A 20,570-nucleotide genomic window follows, 5' to 3' on the forward strand; every position below is an offset into this window, starting at 1 on the left:
AACTACTGAAAATGACTCAAGAAGATACAGAAAATCTGAATAGATTTATATCAAGTAAATCAACTGAATTAGCATCAAAAACACTTTTCACAAATAAAAGCCCAGGTCCAGAGGGTTCGCTAGTGAATCCAAATGCTCAAAAAATTAACAACAATCCTTCACAAACTCTCCCAAAAAGTAAAAGGGGAAAGAACAGTTCCCAGCTCACTCTATGAGGCCAGAGAAAGATGTCACAAGAAAAGAAGGTATAGACCAATATTCCTATGAATACAGACTCCAAAATTCCCAATAAAATAAAGCAAACTGAATCAGCAACATAAAAAACAGATTGTGTACCATGACCAAACCGGATTTATCGAAGGAATACAAGGTCAGTTCAACATGTGAAAATCAGTCAATTTAATACACTGTATCAATAAAATACAGAGAAAAATACATGTTCAACTCAATAGACACAGAAAAAGCATTTAACAAAATTCAACAGCCTTTCATGATAAAAAAAGATCCAACCAACCAGGAACAAAAGGCAATTTCTTCAAACTGCTAGACAGCATCTAAGAAAAACCACGGCTAATATTGTATTTAATATTGAAAGATTGAAAGCCTTCTCCCTAAGATCAGGAACAAGACAAAGATGTCCACTCTTGCCACTTCTATTCAATATGTACTGGAAGTTCTTGTGAGAGAAATTAGGCAAGAAAAAGAAATAAAGAGTGTCCAGGTTGAAAAGGAAGAAGTTAGACTATCTCTATTTGTAGATGACATGATCTTGTATATAGAAAATCCTAAGGAAACCACTAAAAAACTATTAGAACTAATAAACAAGATTTCAGCAAGGCTGCAGGACACGCTATCAATACACAAAAGTCAACTGCATTTCTAAACACTAGCAAAGAACAATTTGGAAATGAAATTAAGAAACAATTCCATTTACGACAGCATTTTAAAAAATTCCCAATTTAGAGGCATAAGCTTAATGACAACGGCATAAGACTTGTATACTGAAAACTACAAAATATTGGAGAAATAAATTAGAGATAACTTAAATAAATGGAAAACCATTCTATGTCCATGGATATGAAGACTTAATAGTATCAAGATGATAATACTCCTGAAACTGATCTACAGATTCAATACACTCCCTATCAAAATTCCAGCAGTCTTTTTAGCAGAAATTGACATGCAAACAGAAAAGTAAATTAATGGTTTCCAGGGGCTAGTGGAAAGTGGGGAATGGGGATTTTCTGTTAATGGGTACAGGGCTTCTTTTTGGAGTTATGAAAACATTCTGAAATTAGGTAGCAGTGATGGTTGCAAAATTCTATGAATATACTAAAAACCACTGAATTGACAGTTTAAAATTTAAGGGTGAATTTCATGGGTTGTGGATTCTATCTCAATAAAAATGTAATTAAAAAAAGAAGGTGCAAGAAGGGAAAACCTAAGGTAATAGTGATGAAAATACAAAAGAAGGAATGAAGTACGAAAAGTTTTGTGAATGATACTAACAAGAATGAGCTGCTGCTGAAGATGATGAACAAAAGAGGGAAAGTCAGCTACTATTTCATGTTTTCCATCTTGAAGGTCAGGGAAGATCAATGGTATAAAAGCAGGGCACATAAAAGACGAATCAAGTTTATGGGGGAAGATAATGAATTTGATTTTGGATTTTCAGAGATACTATCCACTAGCTAAGGGCAAGAAGAAACGTAAAGACAGGAGAAGAAAAAGGAATCAGGAAGGACAGTAGAAGGGATAAGATCCAGGTCACAGAAATGAAATGACTCAGGGCTACAATTTCCTCTGATTATGGAAGGAAACAAGAGATCAGAAAGAATAGGGAATGAATCTAATGGAGAGTGAAAGGATTTAGAAATGAAACACAATGGCCTTGATCTTCTCAATAAAGGAGGTAAGAAAAGGCAATGCAGTGATGATGAATAAAAGCATTAATTAGCAATCCCAAGGGCCCAGCACTTCCTGGTTAACATGAATGAACACTGGTTAGTGGTTTTTGATTAGGAACTATTTAACTGATGACATGTATAAGAAAATCTGTCAAACTGATTTATTAACAACATGTCACTTAGGATCTGGTAAAACTAAATTAGTAGTCTTTGATCAAGTAAAATTTTACAACCTCTTTAGGGCAGCTACAGTCCTACTTGTTAAATATGCCAATCTTTCAGAATCAAAGCATCTGGTAAACTTATTTACTTTAATAAATTAGACATGACACAAAACAAAATATCTTGCCAATAAATCTGGCACAATAACTACAAACACAACATGCAGCCAAGAAGGGCTTACAGGAGTAAATATTCTCAACATAAATTACATGTATAAGAGAAACAGACTAAACAGTAAATTTAAATTTTTCTTATGAATTCATTCCATATTTTATTTTGGTAACACTGTACTAAACAGGTCCTCTACAACTCTTTCCAAACAGAAATCTTAAATATGAGCTGCATTTATTAAACCAGCGTTGACAGAATACTGACCCATAAAATGTTAAGAGCTATATGCACACACACATATGCATTTTGCAGGCAATACATTTGGACAAAGCTGGATCAGATTGCAGTAAATCAAGTTTCTATTTATCTTTTAGAGCTTTTAATATATTAATGAGCACAGTTAAGCTCCATCAGGGGAGACATTTCCAAACTTATTTGACCACAAACACTTTTTAAAGGCAGGCCTATTAATGGCTTCTGGAATTGTGTCCACAATATTTCCAGGAACCAAACCCGGGCAGCTGAAGCAGAGCACACCAAACTTAACCAGTGGGCCATGGGGCCAGCCCATAAACATCTATTTTTTTAATAAACAAAGAAATTGTATTTATAATGGGGTGAGGGCATAGAAAAAGCACTAAGTTCCAAGTTCCAAAAAGCATTGTGTATTCCAAGATACTTTTGAACCCAAGTGATTTTTTAACTCATGACAAAAGTTTGTAAATTTAAGAAACATCAAATACATATATATATAAAAATACACTTACCATTGCGTCAGAGTTAAGAATTTGTCTCATAAATTCCAAAAATGAAGATGCAAGTTCACCTGTGTCCTTACTGAATGTGCTGATCACTCGTTTCAATAAACTATGCAGAGCATTACTGTTTTTCCTTAAAGAACTGTAAAGAAAATAGGAGATGTCTTAAAATTTGTGCATATAAATCAAACATGAGAAATGAACAATCTCAGTACAGACAGAAGAAAGTTTAATCTACCATTTAAAAAGATGTAAAAAGTACTTTGGTGTGTCTGTGTACACAAACTATATAACAAAGCAATATCTATAGGTGACATCTCTTTATAAAGCTTCAAGCTCTTAAAGAAAAAACTTCCCTCAAATAATGAAGGCATAAAACTTAGCAAACGAAACTTGCAGGTTCCCTATTTTTATACTCTTTATGACCTGAGGATTTCTCTAACATAAGGAGGTTATAGCTGTCTCAGAAGCCTGACCAGATAGCCTAACTTATATAATAACTACAATAAACGACTATCTTTTTGACACTGTAACCTGCCAGAAGAAAATCAAGGGTATAGAGGCAGGGGTTGGCAAACTTCTTATGTAAAGACCTTTATAGTAAATATTTTGGGCTTTACGGGCAATACAAAACTCAGTCTGTTTCTCTCTATACACAAAAACAATCTCAGTCACAACTACTCAACTGTTGGTGTAGTGGGAAAACAGCCACAGTCAGCACATAAACACTGGCTATGTTCCAATAAAACTTTATTTACAAAAACTGGTGGCAGGCTGGATGTGGTCTGCAGCCCATAGTTTGCCAACCCCTGATGGAGAGAAATTTCAGCATAACAATTATAATATATATCTAAAATCATGACAATAGTTCTGGTAAAATTATCGTATGCATTTACAGTTCTTAGTTGATCAAAAGAGAATTTCAAGGGCAAACTATTCTAACATTCAACTACGTCCTTTACAGTGTAACATAATTAGCCAAAATGAAAATAAGCATGACATTAACACTAAACATGTGCTGTTTGTATTTGAAAAATGTGTTTAGATTCTGAAACACCATCATACAAAATTTTGGTAAAGCAATACAAAAAAGAGAAAGATAAAACTCCTACTCTTGAGAACTTTATAAAATAAGGAAATAGACAAGGCACAACAAACAGGAATGAGATCAAATACAAAGACAATACGATTAATGGAAAAAGCATGGATTCAAAATTAGACTATACCAATTACTAGCCATTATATATAACCTTAAGCAACCGAGCCCTACTTCCATGGTCTATCAAAAACTGGGGTCCACCACACACATATTGGAATGTCTAAAATAAAAAAAAGAAACTAGCAATACCAAATTCTGGTATTTTGTTGCTCAACTTGTAGAGAGGTCGTCTATAAAATGTTAGCACACTGGAATTGGGGTGATGGAACTGCTCTTTACGGAACTGTGGTGATAAACACATTGTCAAAATCCATAGAACTGCACATCATAAAACACAAATTTTACTGAATGTAAATTAAAACAAATCAACCAAAATTTGGGGGTAAATAGAATGCAGACTGTGAGAAACGAATCTAATTGTACTACAAACAAATCATATAACCAAACCGAAGGAGATGGAGAATAAAGGAGTTGATCTAAGTAACTCTGGAAAACAAGTGTTTTGACTGGATACAGTAATACTAAAAACAAAAAAAACTATACACAAATACTGTATTCTAGTTGCTAAATTTATTTGTCAAGGAGTACGTGTTAGTAAATAGTTACAAACTACTACTTAATTTTGTACAATAGGGCTAATAAGAAAATATAGATAATGAGAGCTAGGTTTCATATTGTTGGAGAATGAGGTTACAAAGAAGCGGAAGGTTAGAACCAACCTTCTGATACTGGAGTGGAATCAAAGTATCAGTATGGACTCAATTTTAGAAATACATATATACAGATAAATAGATGCAAAAATAAATGTAGACGTGTTTATATGTGTAAGGACACAGAAAAATATTTCCTAGCTGTATCCAATGAGCGGAAAACCAAAATCAGTGACACAAGTTGAGCAACAAAATAAGTAACAAGAGTATTGGATTATTATACAAGAAAACAAAATAATGTCCATAAAGCCATACTGATATAAATACCTGAATAAATAAATAAATGAGGAAAAAGTGATAACTCTTCCTTACAGAAGGCTAACTAATAAATGAAAAAGGAATGAGAGAAATAGGAAATCACCATTAGAACACCAGAATAATAACTGCCACATGCCAAAATTCACTGAGAGATCCCAAAATTAGTGGACAAAAGTTTTAGGCAGAAATAGGATATCTGCATAATCTCAAAGGATGTTCTCCGAAATATTTTGTAATTAAAAATGGAAAATTACTACATTTGCAGTACAGAATTCTGGTAGACAGTACCTCAGTTAAGTGATCAAAGTTTATATCATTAGTATACCTATCAACATCATGTATTTCCTGATTTGATGCACTAAGAAAGGTACATTGCCTCTGTGGTATCCTTCTCAATAAAATATAATCTCAATCTAATTACGAGAAAACATCAGACAAACCTAAATTGAGGGATATTCTACAAAATAGCTGACAAGTACTCTCCAAAAATGTCAAAGTCATGAAAAATAAGGAAGGAGGAGACAGAATGAATACATTACAACTAAATGCAATCAATGTAGGATCCTATCTTAGCTCTTGGAACAGAAAAAGAAGATTAATGGAAAAACTGGTAAAACACAAATAAGTCCTGTATTTTAGTTAATGGTATGATGCCAAGGTTAATTTCTTAGTTTTGACATAACTACTCAATGGTTAAATAAGATGCTAACATAAGGGTAAGCTGGGTTAAGAGTATATCTGAACTCCGTATTATTATTTTTGCAATTCTTCTGAAACTCTAAAATTATCTCCAAAAAAAAATTATTTTAAGTGATACCTACCTCAGGCTTGTTGAGAGGACTACAGGAAAAAGTATATAATGATCTGTTTATTTAAAAAAGCCAGATCACGCAATATATCTCAGCTCAAAACTTTACAATGGCCCTTAATAAAGCACTAAGGCCCTTGATCATCTCGTCCCCACCTTATGCCACCTTTGCTTCTCTGACACTATGCCCCACCATTTTTCTCCTTGCTCACTCACTTCAAGGGTAGTCACTATGGCCTCATGGATGTTTCTCAGACATGTTAGGCTTGCTATTTGCAAGTGTTCTCCCCTAGGATGTAGCATGTTTCACTCCTCACCTCATTTGGTTCTTGGTCTTTGTTCATGGGTCACCTTCTTAGTAAGGGCTTTCTTTATCACTTTCCCATACTTCAAATGACAACTCCCACCCTCACTCTAGCATTCAGTCAAACTGCCCTATGTTATGTTTTTCTTTAACATACTACGCATTTTATTTATTTATTACCTATTGTCTATCTACCCCCAGTCATATGAAAGCACCAAGAAAGCAGGGATTTTTTTTTTTACTGACTCCCCCAGGACCTAGAATAGTGTCTAGCCCAGAAAAGGCATTCAGTAAATATTTGTGGACTAAATGAATCCAGTATTCATTTTTATTCCTTCACAGTATCTACTATGTATTGCAGTATCTAGGTGCTGGGGGGAATATAGTCAAGAGACAGTCCCTATCCTCATGTAGCTTATATTCTAGTGAGGGAGACAACCAAATAAGCAATAAATCTATATAACGTAATGTCAAACAGTATAAATACAGTGAAAAATATAGTGGAGGATAAGGAATGGGGGACACAAAGGGTAGGTTATTTTAGACAGATATTTAGACAGGAAATATATTTATGCAAATACCTAAGCAAAGTGAGGGAAAAAAATCCTAGAAAGATCTAGGGGGCTAAAAAACCTGGAGGTAAGAATAAGCTTGACAGGATAGCAAAAAGTGAAGATAAAAGAGCTATGAGATAAGTCAAAGAGATAAGCAAGGGCCAGATTGTACATATAGAGCCTTACAGATCACTATAAAGAGTTTAGATTTTAGTTGCAGTGCAAGAGGAAGCCATTACAAGAATCTAAGCAAAACAATGACACATATCTGTTTTAAGCTTAAAAAGATCACTCTGGCTGCTAACAACAGATTTTAGGGGAACAACAGTGTTAGCAAGGAGAATAGACTGGAGGCTACTGCAAAGAAATGACAGTGGACTGGACATGGGCTGTAGCTATGGAGGTGGAAAAAAAGGATAAGATTCAGGATACGTTTTGGAGGTATAATCCACAGGACTTACTGATGAACTGTATGTAGAGGGTGAGGAAAAAAGAAGAATCAAAAATCTTGGAGTTTTGGTAGTGTACCTGGGTGGATGGTAATACCATTTACTAGGATGAACAAGACAGAAACACTTTTGCAGCCAGAATATCAAGAGCTCTGCTTTAGATCTGTTCAGTTTGAGATGTCCATTAAATAACCAAGTAAAGCTGTTTACATAAATTACTTGGAGCTTAGCAGAAAGATCTGAGCTAAAGGGAGAAAGGGAATAGGTTAAGACTACTTAGGAAAAGATTACAGGTTAAAAAAAAAGAATGAGAAACATAAGTTTAGCAAAGCCAACAACATCACATATAATGCTATGGCAGAGATATGCAAAGGGTATTTGTGAGAGCACCTAACCCAGCTAGAAATGGAGAGATCAATGACAGCTTCTGGCTTTCTTGGAAGTATACTGAAAAAGGAGAGTTCTAAAGAATACAGAGCAAATACCCAGACAATAGGAAAAAGGACCTTCATGAAGTAAAATTTAACGACTTTGGTGAGAGAGTGGGGAGGGGAGAGAAGAAAGGTGGAAGGAGGAAAACTTGGATGTTCAGCAGGTGCCACCAACGGAGAGAGAAAATACAGGAAACGAGACAGGTTTATCAGGACAAGGAGATGGAGAGGGTAGGAGCCAGGACCAAACATAGAACCTGGGAACATAAGTTTTCAACCAATGTTGCAAGAATTAATGAGAGAGAAGCACAAATATGTTTCCTCCTTCTTTGTCTCTCATAATCCTATGTACTTCTACAAATTCCCAAATAAATCTATACAATAGCCAGCTACTTTCCCAGTGAAGAAAAAAATGAGGGCATGAACAGAGAGAGCCCAAGTTTATATCATTTCAAATTAATTTCATCTCAGCCATTCCTCTAGAGAATAAAAAGCACAGAATCAACACTTAGCTTTAAGGTCTATAACAATCACAGTATCGTCATCTTTGAAGGACTACAGGTGAATATATCAACAAAACAAATATCTTACAGAATGAATTAACATCCCTGCAACGATAAGATTTCCTTCTTAAATATATTGTAAGACGTCCATATTATTTGTCTATTTATTCGACTTATATTTTCAATCCTAAAGATTTAATTGCTAGCACACTTCACTGCTAACAAATCTTTTCCATAAACACAAGATTTCTCCACATGAAGGAAATCATACCTTTAACCTTCTACAATAGCTATGAATTAATTATTGTGGGAAGTGACAGAGTGAAAAATTAAATCCAAGAGTATATTAAATTAGATAAAGCATTACCTTTTTAAATGAAATAATCCATAATCATGCTCTGCAAGAAACATCATTGTTCTGACACATGTTAATAAACAGTTGTAACTGCTCTCAGAGTTAGCTAGCATAGCCAGTAGACAGTCACAGATTGAGGCCATCAATTCTTTGTTTGGTAGAGAATTAGAGAGCTGCTCCAGTTCAGAAATTGAACCTTCAGAAGAGTTTGGCAAAATAAGTGCAATGTCCTGTGAGGGAGGAGGGGAGTAGGAATAATTTTTTTTAATGATTATCATCACTTAGCATTTTTACTTCAGAAATACATAGCTATTAGTAATTAGAAATTATCTCATTAAACTATTACTGTTACCATCCCATCCCAAACACAGGTTCAAATACATTAAGAACAAAGGAATCATTTTGCCCTTTTATAAAAGTTAATGAAAGGAAACACACACAAAGAAATAAAGTCACATATTTTACTTTACAATATTTTTACTTTAAAAGAACATCTCTTTAAAAATTTTTCCTTCTGTGTTGCACCAAGTGTAGTTTCTATCTTCAAAAGGTTATGGTGAAGTGCTTTTGGTACTAAAATATTTTAAATCACTGTATTATTCATTCATTTGAATATTTTTTCATTTATTAAAAAAACCATTCAGAGAAATAAATTTTAATAAACATATCCATATTGGAATTTAAAATATCACAAAAAGGGATGGATGGATGGAGCAAATAAAAATTTAAGCACAGTCATCCAACTATGTATTTTCCTCTAGTTTTTACATACTTTTAAAATTGAAGTTTTTCAATGCTAAGCAAGTGTAGCTAACAATAACTAAAAGCTCTACTCTTTTTATAGAAGTGGATTTTATAGGAACATTTTTAGGTATGTCTCATCACCTTTAATCACTTCAACATACTGCAAACCAGTATTCAACTTGGCTTAAAACTATAAAACAAAGCTTGAATCAGAGGGTAGTATAACAAAGTGAGACCAAGAATGAGGTTTACGTGATAAGGGCAGCTGGGATGCTAGTGCTATTCAGTGTAGTCATACAACTCAATGTGGATAATATCACAAACACCAGTCAAATATCCTTTCTACTAGGTTCAAAATTATTTTCTACCAGGTCCCTTTTTGTGAAAACAAGTCACACCAAAATGTTCCCTCTTGACTTAAGTGTTAAATATAACCAAACTGGATTTTTGTTAAGCTAGAAAAAGATAATATTCCAATTTGGGATCCTATCAAAAATATTCTGCCTGAAAAAAATCACATCTCATGATTAGATAGCAGGAGCATTTTGACAAGCTAAAATGCTATTAGGCTTGGAAATCTCCAAAGATCCCAATCACAGTGGGCTTTAAAACTTAAAACAATTCTCATTAACTCATGGAACTATAAACTGGAAGTCAAAAATATAGACAGCAGGAAAAATACTACTACGTTTAGTCAACATCTACAAGCACAGTAGTATGAAACACACGAAAACTGTAGTAGCCTGTGATGCCTTCAAAGGTTTTCTTAACAAGAGAACATATTAATTCAACCAATCACAAACTATAAAATTCAAGAATGATTTGGTATATAACACAATTGGAACGAAAATGAACATACTAGACATAACCAACCCCAAAGAATACAGTGGTACATAAAGCAACCATCCAAGGACACAATCTGAAGAAAAAAGCTCTTCAGAGAAACCTGTGAAGTACAAACCCAAAGAAAGCATGAAGCACCAAACCATTTTATTCTTGGTTCACTAGTCAACTTTATCTCCCTAAACAACAGCAGGAGTAATAAAATAGGTGAGATCTCTTTGTTCACAGCAAAGATTTATATCAAGAGAAGCTTTTTAATAATATACACAAAGAATTTATAAAATAACTATAAATACCTGATCACAGAGAGACTGCAAAATGGATGTGATATATTCAACACACTGTTGGCGAATAACACTGTCTCCAGGAGACCGTACCAAAGCTAACAGATCCTGGAAAATCTCTGCATATCTTTCATCACCTTTAATAGTTCCATTAATTAGATGCAAAATAGCTAATTTACAAGCTTTGTGTGAAGCCAGAGCATCAAGAAGAGCAAGCAACCTGGTGGTTTGGCTAGTATACTGTTTTTCTTTATCTTCTGAAGTGCTGAAATAAAATCAATACATTTAGTAAACAAAGTTCTTGATTTTAAGGCATTATTTAACTAATATTTATTATTCAACACATATCAACTTATACAAATCTTGTATAAAACATTTCATTCCTTAGATATGACAATTTCTCTGAAATTTTACAATTAACTATAAAATTTTATAAATTCAGGTTTTCAACAATATATTATCTCAAATCACAGTACTTTATAGTTCACCTTTCAAACATCCAAATATCAAGACCTTCAAGGCATTTTGCATGTGAAATAATAAAATAAACTTTTCCAATTAAAAATAATCTACATATATTCATATTCATATATATGTATGTGTGTATATATATGTATGTGTGTATCTTTACATGTATACATATATTATCTGAGTATTCTAAACCCTGGTTTCCAAATTCTAAGTGAAAAAACGTATCTGTGTCAAAAATAACTTGAGGGAAAAAACTTTAATGCAAAATGAAAATACCTTTGCAAGTCTTCTACAATCAAATCCAACACAGTTCTCATAATCAGAAGTGCAGTTGGTGAGGCAAGGTCACACAATTGAACACAAATACGCCGTAACATATGTTGAATGGGCTGGCAGGTTGTGCCAGAGAAAGACCGAACTATTTCTTGGAGCAATTTTGCTTGAACATGAAGGTGCATGCTCCACAATTTTCGGGTGTTGAGTGCCACTGATATATCATGTGGCTCAATAACCTGTTAAAAAAGTATAATGTGTGTGTACGTAGATTTTTTTAAATATTTATTTATAGTCACAAAAACTGTTCAGGAAGAACTGTTATGAAAAGAACATCTTTACTACATGCTTAAAACATTAATGTCCTATTACACAATTAAACATTTACTTGAATTCAATGCATCTAAAAAAATCTTATTATTTTCAGGTTAGCAGTCAGTAGATCAGAGTCCATTGGCGAAGCAACCAGGTTAATGGCAAATTCTAACACATGATAAGGGGGAAAAATGATTTAAAAATAACAAACACACAAGTATACATAACAGTATATTAAACTCATGTTAACAAAAATTTATTTTAAAAATGCTATCCCCATATTTCCTCAATGACCAACTTGCTTCAGTTTTATCTCACCCCCATCCAGTTATTTTATGTCTTTTTGGGGGGAAGGGGATGAGGTTTTCTTTTTTTAACAAAATCACTGGCTTTTTTTAAAGTGTTACTGCAGTCATTTTATAAGATGCATGTTATACGGAAGTGATACCTGAGTTGTTTGCATGGGCAATGGTAGAGGCAGCAGCTCTGAAAGGAGTATGAGTCCAGAAAAAAATCCTTCAGGAACCTTCAAGATTGAAGAAAGAACTTCTTTTAACATTAAAGACCAAGTATTATTGGCCAGAGTCTCTTCCGAGATTGTGAGTTTTTCATTAACTCCTTGTGTAAAAGTCAATAAGATATCAATGATATCATTCTGAATTTTCTGTTCATCACTATCCAAACGGCCTGAGAGGGGGATAGAGCACAGGAGCATGTGTAAAGTAACAAGTGCTGAAGGAACACGCATGTCCTTAAACTCAAAGGATCCACCTCTCAGGAGTTCTGTTAACATAGTTTTAAGAAGAGTGAGTGTGCAGCGAGCCATTGAAATAGTAGTAACTCTGTGAAGGGTAGTCCCCATGTTGACATGGAGCCTCCAAGGCTGAGTCAGAATACTGTTCAATTTTTGCAGAACCCGAATAAAGGTGTCCATTCCTTCAGCAGAAAAAAGCTGAATAACAGCAAGATTCCATTTCAGGTCTTTCTGTTGACCTTTACACAGGATAAGAGGAAAGAAAAAAATAATTACTTATATATTAATAATCTTAATATTTTAAAATATTTTATTTAATAAATAATATTTACACTAGGCTTAAAGAATAGTAGGTTTCAAAGTACAGTAGCCACATTACCTTCAACGGGGGGTGGTGGGCATGCCACATTACAGAGAACTCGTAAGGCAGTGGTAAGGCCAACTCCTTCCGGGGTCATCAAATTGTCAATATTCTTTAAAAATAAAAATGAACAGAAAGTTTAATTTCTTGGTACCCATCAGATCAAGAGAAAATTCCAGAGAAAGCATTAGTTAAAAATAAGAACTTCAAGTTAAGTAGTTATATCATTTTAAGTTTCTTAAGTAAATTCACAACACGGATAAGGCTAATGAAGTTTTATAAAGGTTATTTGATCTTTGGCATATATTGTACCATAAATGGTATTATATAAATAAAATGGATAACTGTAAAGTACAAGTATATTCAAAGGTACCAACTAAAACAAAAGTAATATACAGAAATGTATGAGACTCTGTATTAAGAATTTAAAATAACTTTTTTTCATATACTCTTTCTATACATTCTCCCTCCCAAAAATGAAGCAATGACTAATTTTACAAAGCTCTGTGGGTACTAAACCTCTTTCAAAACTGAGGAAGCAACAGGGAATGTTTTAGGACTGGACAACATACATTTTAAAAAATGCAGATGCTACAAAAGCCTAGTTATGATGGCCAGTTGAGGCACGGTTAGAGGAAAAAGAAATACAGTTGCCTATGTCTTTAGCACCTGCCCAAGCTGTTTTCTGGCAAGAAATAGTTATGTTTAAGTTGCTTTGTTTTTCTAGATTCCACAGAACAGAATATAGATGGTTAAAAAAAACTCAGAAGAAACATTAAAAAATGTTACTAAAGCAGTCCCCCCTTATCTGCAGGGGATGTGTTCCAAGACCCCCAGTAGCTGCCTGAAACTACAGATAGTACTGAACTCTATATATACTGTTTTTTCCTACACATACATACATGTATACATTTAATTTATAAATTAGGCACAGTAAGAAATTAACAACAATAACTTCTCTTTGGCATATCCAAATTGCAAGCATCACTATTTTTGCACTTTGGGGATATTATTAAATAAAATAAGGGTTACCTGAACACAAGACTGCAATACCAATACTGCGATAGTCAATGTGATAACCGACACAGCTACTAAGTAACTAACAGGTGGGTAGTGTATACAGTGTGGATACGCTAGAGAAAGGGATGATTCATGTCCCAGGCAGCATAGACCAGGATGGCACAAGATTTCATCACGCTACTTAGAACAGTGCACAATTTAAAATTTATGAATTATTTCTGGAATTTTCCATTTAATACTTTCAGTGTACTTGACCATGGGTAACTGAAACCACAGAAAGCCAAACTTTGGATAAGGGGTGACTATTGTATTTCAGCTTCTAAAACTCAGAGGAGAAATTCCAAAATAAGAAAATTCCTTTCCCTCATGTTTCCCACCTTAGATTATCCTTTCCTCTAATTTCTTCCTTGCTGCGTTTCAATAATTCCACAAATTACATAGGCAGCAGGGAGCCACAGAGTGAAGTTCCAGTCTTAGATCAACTGTTTTTAGTATATCTTGGAATGAGGGTCACTTATAATAATCATAACTAATGGGATAAGGATTTGATAAAAGTCAACACTTTTCATTACAGCATGTAATTCAAATTTCTAGAACTAATTTCTTATTGATTTATTTTACTCAAGCCATCTGAACTGAACATCTTATATAGTCACCTGACCATGCCTAAGCACCCAGAATACATGATTATCTAAATTTACAGGACACTATTGTACTTCTGTTAAAATAAAACACTGACCATAATGAAAATCTTTAAGTGTCATTTGAGGTATAGAACAAGGAAGAGAAGAATATGATGGCACCATAGGAAGTAGAGTACTCTTAGAAGAGATGGAGTAAAAAGAAAAGGGCAAACAAATCAGTGAAGAAAAATCTAAAGTAGATAAGCCCAAACAGTACTTTGTTGCTGGGTCTAGCAACAGATTGGACAATATGCATAAATTACTTTAATAATATATATTTCAATTCCAAGACCAGGTGGTTTACACACACTCACACACACACACATAAATACACACATACATAGCTCATCTATTAAATGAAAGAGGAGGTAATTCAAGGTCCATTCTGCCCTCTAACCTAAAACTTTTTCTATATCTTTGAGTGCCTTTAGCCCTTCTTCCTATGCTACATATTGCATCAACTAAGAAGCAAAGAAAAATTAAAAACTTTCAAAATTAACTAACAATGCAGTGATTTTAATGAACTTTTCATCTTGAATTACTTAAATTATATTATGAATTTTTCAACTGCATATTAAGAATTTTATGATATCAAACTTTTATTAATTATTTCAAATGCAGATTTGACCATGCCAAATTAACAAAAACAGAACTAGTCCCCATTACCTGGAATTGACTCCATCAATTTTCACCTAAAAATTTTGAGGGAAATTCTTTTTCACTGATTGAAGTTTAAGTGAAACAAGTTCTATTACCATAGCATTTAACTTTAAAACATTTTTGTAAACGTTATCAAAATGGTAGGTGATATTATTCCAATTTGAGAGAAAAAATAAGATTCTGTCCTATTTTGGAAAGCAGTAGAATACACAGGGTTGTGGGCATGTGTGCTCATGTATATACACAATCACACACCCATCTACATCCATTTACCAATCTGTACCCACAAAGTCTAGTAAATCTATCAAGTACATTTAACAATTACTGCATTATATACAAGTGATTTAATAAAATATTACTATACATCACCACACGGTTTCATAAAATCAAGGTACTTTTAAGTTTTACTTACCTGTTTAACATATTCAATTAGATTTGGGATGCCATTAATTTCAAATCTAAGGTTTTTCAGAGGTTCAAGCCACTTGCCAAGTTCTTAAAAACAAAAAGAGTAATTTATAATATAATATTTTAAAATAAAAGCCTTTTTATCAAGGAAGTAAAGATATTCTTTTCCAAAGAAAAACACTATCAGATCCATACTGATTTCAATAATCTAAATTTCATAGAGGGATGAACTTGTGTCTAATTCTTTAAACAAGCCTTAAAATCAAATGTAAATGAAGCTTTACTTCACTGATTTAGAATAAATAAGAAGTAACCACTCTTAGTTAATTGGTTTCTGAAAACTCAAACATTTAAATGCTTAAACAGGACCATCTAGTTAAGTCGAATTTTTATTTTTTTTGAGGAAGATTAGCCCTGAGCTAACTACTGCCAGTCCTCCTCTTTTTTTTTCAGCTGAGGAAGCCAGGCCCTGAGCTAACATCCGTGCTCATCTTCCTCTATATGTGGGACACCTACCACAGCATGGCGTGCCAAGCAGTGCCATGTCCGCACCCAGGATCCGAACCAGTGAACCCCGGGCCACCAAGAAGCAGAACGCACGAACTTAACTGCTGTGCCACCGGGCCGACCCTAAGTTAAATTTTTATGCAACAATCAAACTTGAAACATTAAAAAAAATTTTTTTAAGTGACTGCTCATAGGGGCCCGACCCAGTGGCGTAGTGGCTTAGTTGGTGTGCTGTGCTTTGGCAGCCCGGGGTTCACAGGCTCAGATCCCGGGCGCAGACCTAGCACCACTCCTCAAGCCACACTGTGGCAGCATCCAACACAAAACAGAGGAAGACTGGCACAGGTGTTAGCTCAGCGACAATCTTGCTCAAGCAAAAAGAGGAGGATTGGCAAGAGATGTTAGCTCAGGGCCACTCTTGCTCACACACACAAAAAAAGTGACTGCTTATAAACTAATATAATAACATAGCATTTATTCACCTAACACTGCCACTGCCTCCCAAGCCCCCCCAAAAAATGCACAAAATGTATTAATTTCTAACAAGATCAAGCTTGTGGTGGGACATTTGCTGAGTGCCTTTTCCCTTAACATAAACTTTAAATTTTGTCAATTTCCTAATTTGCCTTTAGAAAATTACAAGTAAGCACTATCACTTCAAAATAATAACAGCAAACATGAATGAAATATACCACTCTCCACTCCTCCATAAGGATTACAACTGTGTACATGTGTAATTTTTCCTACACATTTTTAAATTAACTCTTTCAAATATAGAGAATACATAGCTCAAATGAAAGATATAAGGAATAATAATAAAACAAATATGAGTGTACCCATCACCCAGAATAAGTAGCAAAGTATTAATAATACCTTTGAAGATGCCGTGTGTCCTCCTTTTATAAAGACATACTTGAGGGATAAAAGTCTATTTCCAATAAGGAAAGTTGGGTTTACTACCCAACTTTTACTGGTGGTATCCCACACATAAAATTTAGGATTAAAAAGAAAACAAGCCACATGCTACTTACAATATTTACTCAATGTTATCACACTTTCTACTTGGTAAGTTCAGAAAGCCAGGAACCAAAATAAAATAATAAATTGTGATTAGATACCTTAAACTGTTCAAGACTGCCCACATAAGATGTGCCAAAAACTTCATTCAGTAGGCATTTATAAACTTTAGAAAATAATGTTCATATTCATTATTCTTCATTTTTGAGGACAGCAAAAATGTGTTAATGAACCACAAATGGATTTCTAAGTTATATTTAGGACAGTGTTGTACTTAAAAATACATATATAGAAAACACACATACATGCAAACAATACACAAAAATGAACTTCTGAGTTCATCTTTAAATTACTTCTTCCATTTTGATTAGGACTTCAACCAACCAACAACTTCCGTAACTTTTCCAGAAAAAAGTACTTTCAACAATTTCCTGAAAATCTTCTTAAGAACACCATATAAAACACCTTTATAAAAGGTACTTTCAAGAAGCTAAAAACAGAGTATTACTGGGTATATTATCCAAATATGATAAAGCACCAATTACAGATATTCAAAGGCTTTTTCCTTCACACATCACAAATGCTTAAAACAACTTCAGGTACCATACCTTGCAATTTAGCATTATTTTCATCTGCTTTACAAAGCTTCAAGAGAGACGCTGCATGCTGTTCGAGCATCTGCACGTCACTGGAAGACTGAACCACCACCAAAATAAGTATGCATGCATAATTATAAGCTACTGACTTCTTAGACTTGGAATCACTGAAACAAAATAAGGTTTTTAAGTTTTTGGTACAAAAACAATTTTTCAGGAACAATTTTAAACACTTTTTCTACTTGGTTTTAAAGAGACCAAGAAATTTTACAATGAAACGACTAACTTCCTGAAGACAAGAAATCAGATTATAGAGTTCACCTCCAATTCACCTGAAAATACTACTTAAAAGTGTACAAAAAGAAAAGTACATGCATCATGATGAAAAGTGAAATTCTATTATGAAATAAATCAGAACAGTGAATTATTAACACATATACTTCATTAGCAATGAAAGATTAGGAAGTATACTTCACTAGTCTCCTTTCAAATATTTGTCCACTCCGGATAAATAGGAACAAGTATGATGAATCAATCTACTGCCATCATCACTCTTTCACTACAGAACTATTAAAATACAGTCATAGAAGTCACTATTATTTGCCTTTTATAGGCCCCTAAAAGACCTGCCACTCAAGGATTCATATCAAGACCCCGCTGTGAGGCCAGTGACTTGCATGCCACTGCTTGGTGTGCCATGAACCAGGAAGAGCATGTTTCTCTTCTCATAAACTAAAACCCTCTGCGCTACCGGGCAGGCTCTTCAAAACTACTATCATTCTCAATTCCCCTCATCCAGTCAAAGCAATTCTGAAACCAGAGCACCATGAACAGTTTAGAAGGCGAGGGGAGAAGGCAGCAAGGCAGTCTTCATTACTCTTAAGGTATATATTCCTGTGCCCTAGGATTCCCGTCAACACAAATTAGCAAGAGTATTACAGTTGCAATCTTTGTCAACACATGGGGCAAGTGGAAGAAGCGGGTAAAGGATCCATTTCATTTCTTTACAGACACATCTTCGAGATTTCTGTCACTCTTAATTCTTAATTAACAAGTTATGTGTTACGTCAAAAAATAATTATAGCTTTTACTTTCAAAGCAACACCTTCTTTTAAGACAGTAGCCCATTAGTGACGCATTTTCAAATACAATACAAAATTTAAGGAATAAATAGAAAATTACCCTAAGGCTTCTTTGGAATAGTACTCCATTAGAGTAATAAGACTTTGGAGATTTTTCTCAAGACTGAAAACATGGCCAACAGCTGATCTTCCCACAGGATTAAAAGTAATCAAATAAAGATTGTGAAGGGTTCCCAAGAGATCTGAATGGTCAGTTTCTTCACTGGCTGTACAACGTTGAAAATGGCTAAACAGTTCTGTAATACACTGCAATGTCTGTGTTGAGTCCTGTAGCCACAAGGCAAATGCATCATCAATAACACCATCAGTTTGGAGACCTTCCTCTTCATCTTGATCATAAAGGTGACACAGAGCTCGGATCAACAAATTTGTTGCTTCGTATTCTGACATAAAAAAAAGAAGACCCTTTTGTGACTGTGCAAGAAATTTTAAAACATCTTTTGTGGCTTGCAGCACACCAGGGTGGGCACTTGTTACTGGAATTGACAGAAGCAAAGTAACCAACTCCAAGAAGTGATGACTGTGAAGATACCTGTAGAAAATTAAGTGATATATGTCAAGTCAGTGCAAAACATTATTCATTTATTCAATACTCATTAGACAGGAGAGAGGTAAAAATTTTAATGGCCATAATCCTTATCCTCAGCAATATAATGCTTAGACTAAAAACATGTGAGTAGCAAGTCCTCTCTCCAGTGGACCAAATAAAAGTGAAAGTTCTGGGGCCGGCCCCGTGGCCTAGTGGTTAAGTTCGCGCGCTCCGCTGCAGGCGGCCCCTGTTTCATCAGTTCCAATCCTGGGCGCGGACATGGCACTGCTCATCAAACCACGCTGAGGTGGCGTCCCACATGTCACAACTAAAAGGACCCACAACTAAGAATATACAACTATGTACTGGGGGGCTTTGGAGAGAAAAAGGAAAAAAATAAAATCTTAAAAAAAAAAAAAGTGAAAGTTCTGGGAGGCTTTTTCCTAGCTAGCATTCAGTGGACGTTGAAAAATAACTGTTGACAAGTTTTCTCTTTCCAGAGTCAACCCTGACTTTAAATTCTGGGCCTTCTTTCCAGGTCACTAATCAAATGCTCCTTTTTCACCATCGTCCTACTCTACTTATGGCATTATCAGTCTAAGAGTATCTAGGAAAAATACAGTACATATACTATAAAAATATATAGCACATTCAGATCTAGTACAGGTAGTATATCTAGAGAAAAACAATTTCAAGTTACAAAATTTTAGTATTTTAATAGCTAATACTAACACACATAGCACTCTTTTACCAAATCCAAGAACTGTTTTTTAGCACACATAGTGTTAGGTGGGAAGTCTGAATTTACCCAAAACCCCAAAATAGACACAATTACTACTAACTTCTTAATGCATCAGTTTCCTTACCTGTATGGATTTCCTTCTTTATATGTAGGCTCTGCCAGGTTTAAACTCTTTTCTAAAGTCAATTTGTTCAAAGTGAAACTTAACCAGATTTTAAAGAAAAAAGAGCCAAAAAACAGTATTTTTTCAAAAATTCAAAAATAAGGGAAAAATATCTCTTAACTATAAGAGATTAGCTTAATATAAATTTATTAATTTTGAGTTAGGAAAAATACTACAATTTTTTGAATGCTAAAAAAGAATAAAAATTATTTAAAATACTGACTCATTTCCTTCACATTTTTAGTCACTGCAAATGGTGACACAACAATTTCCATAAATACGTCAAAATATTACTAATAAGTAGATTAAAGACAGGAATTTATTTTTATCAAAAGCTAAAACTGTCCCCATTTTTTTTAAGACCTCAATTTTTTAGAGCAGTTTTAGGTTCACAGTAAAACTGAGAGGACGGTACAGCGATTTCCCATTACTTCCTGCCCCAACACGTGCACAGCCTCCCCCATTATCAACATCTCAAACTAGAGTGGTACATTTGTTACAACTGATAAACCTACATTGACAAATCATA

At 34.3% G+C, this 20,570-nt stretch overlaps 1 protein-coding gene across 4 annotated transcripts in view; it reads right to left on the reverse strand.

The window, feature by feature from the left end:
• The window catches only part of VIRMA (vir like m6A methyltransferase associated), a 67,134-nt gene that overhangs the window by 15,947 nt on the left and 30,617 nt on the right, over nt 1-20,570 (reverse strand). For all 4 annotated transcript variants that reach the window (XM_001489304.6, XM_014728200.3, XM_070222329.1 and 1 more), the window contains exons 9-17: nt 18,648-19,139; nt 17,478-17,632; nt 15,350-15,432; nt 12,593-12,686; nt 11,908-12,452; nt 11,148-11,383; nt 10,413-10,665; nt 8,542-8,759; nt 3,008-3,140 (exon numbers count right to left, since the gene is read on the reverse strand). In XM_001489304.6, the coding sequence (XP_001489354.1) occupies nt 3,008-3,140; nt 8,542-8,759; nt 10,413-10,665; nt 11,148-11,383; nt 11,908-12,452; nt 12,593-12,686; nt 15,350-15,432; nt 17,478-17,632; nt 18,648-19,139 (2,209 nt within the window). The remainder of the gene's footprint in view (nt 1-3,007; nt 3,141-8,541; nt 8,760-10,412; nt 10,666-11,147; nt 11,384-11,907; nt 12,453-12,592; nt 12,687-15,349; nt 15,433-17,477; nt 17,633-18,647; nt 19,140-20,570) is intronic.

The sequence above is a fragment of the Equus caballus genome, chromosome 9 (genome assembly GCF_041296265.1).
Source record: "Equus caballus isolate H_3958 breed thoroughbred chromosome 9, TB-T2T, whole genome shotgun sequence".
NCBI classification, from domain to species: Eukaryota; Metazoa; Chordata; class Mammalia; order Perissodactyla; family Equidae; genus Equus; species Equus caballus.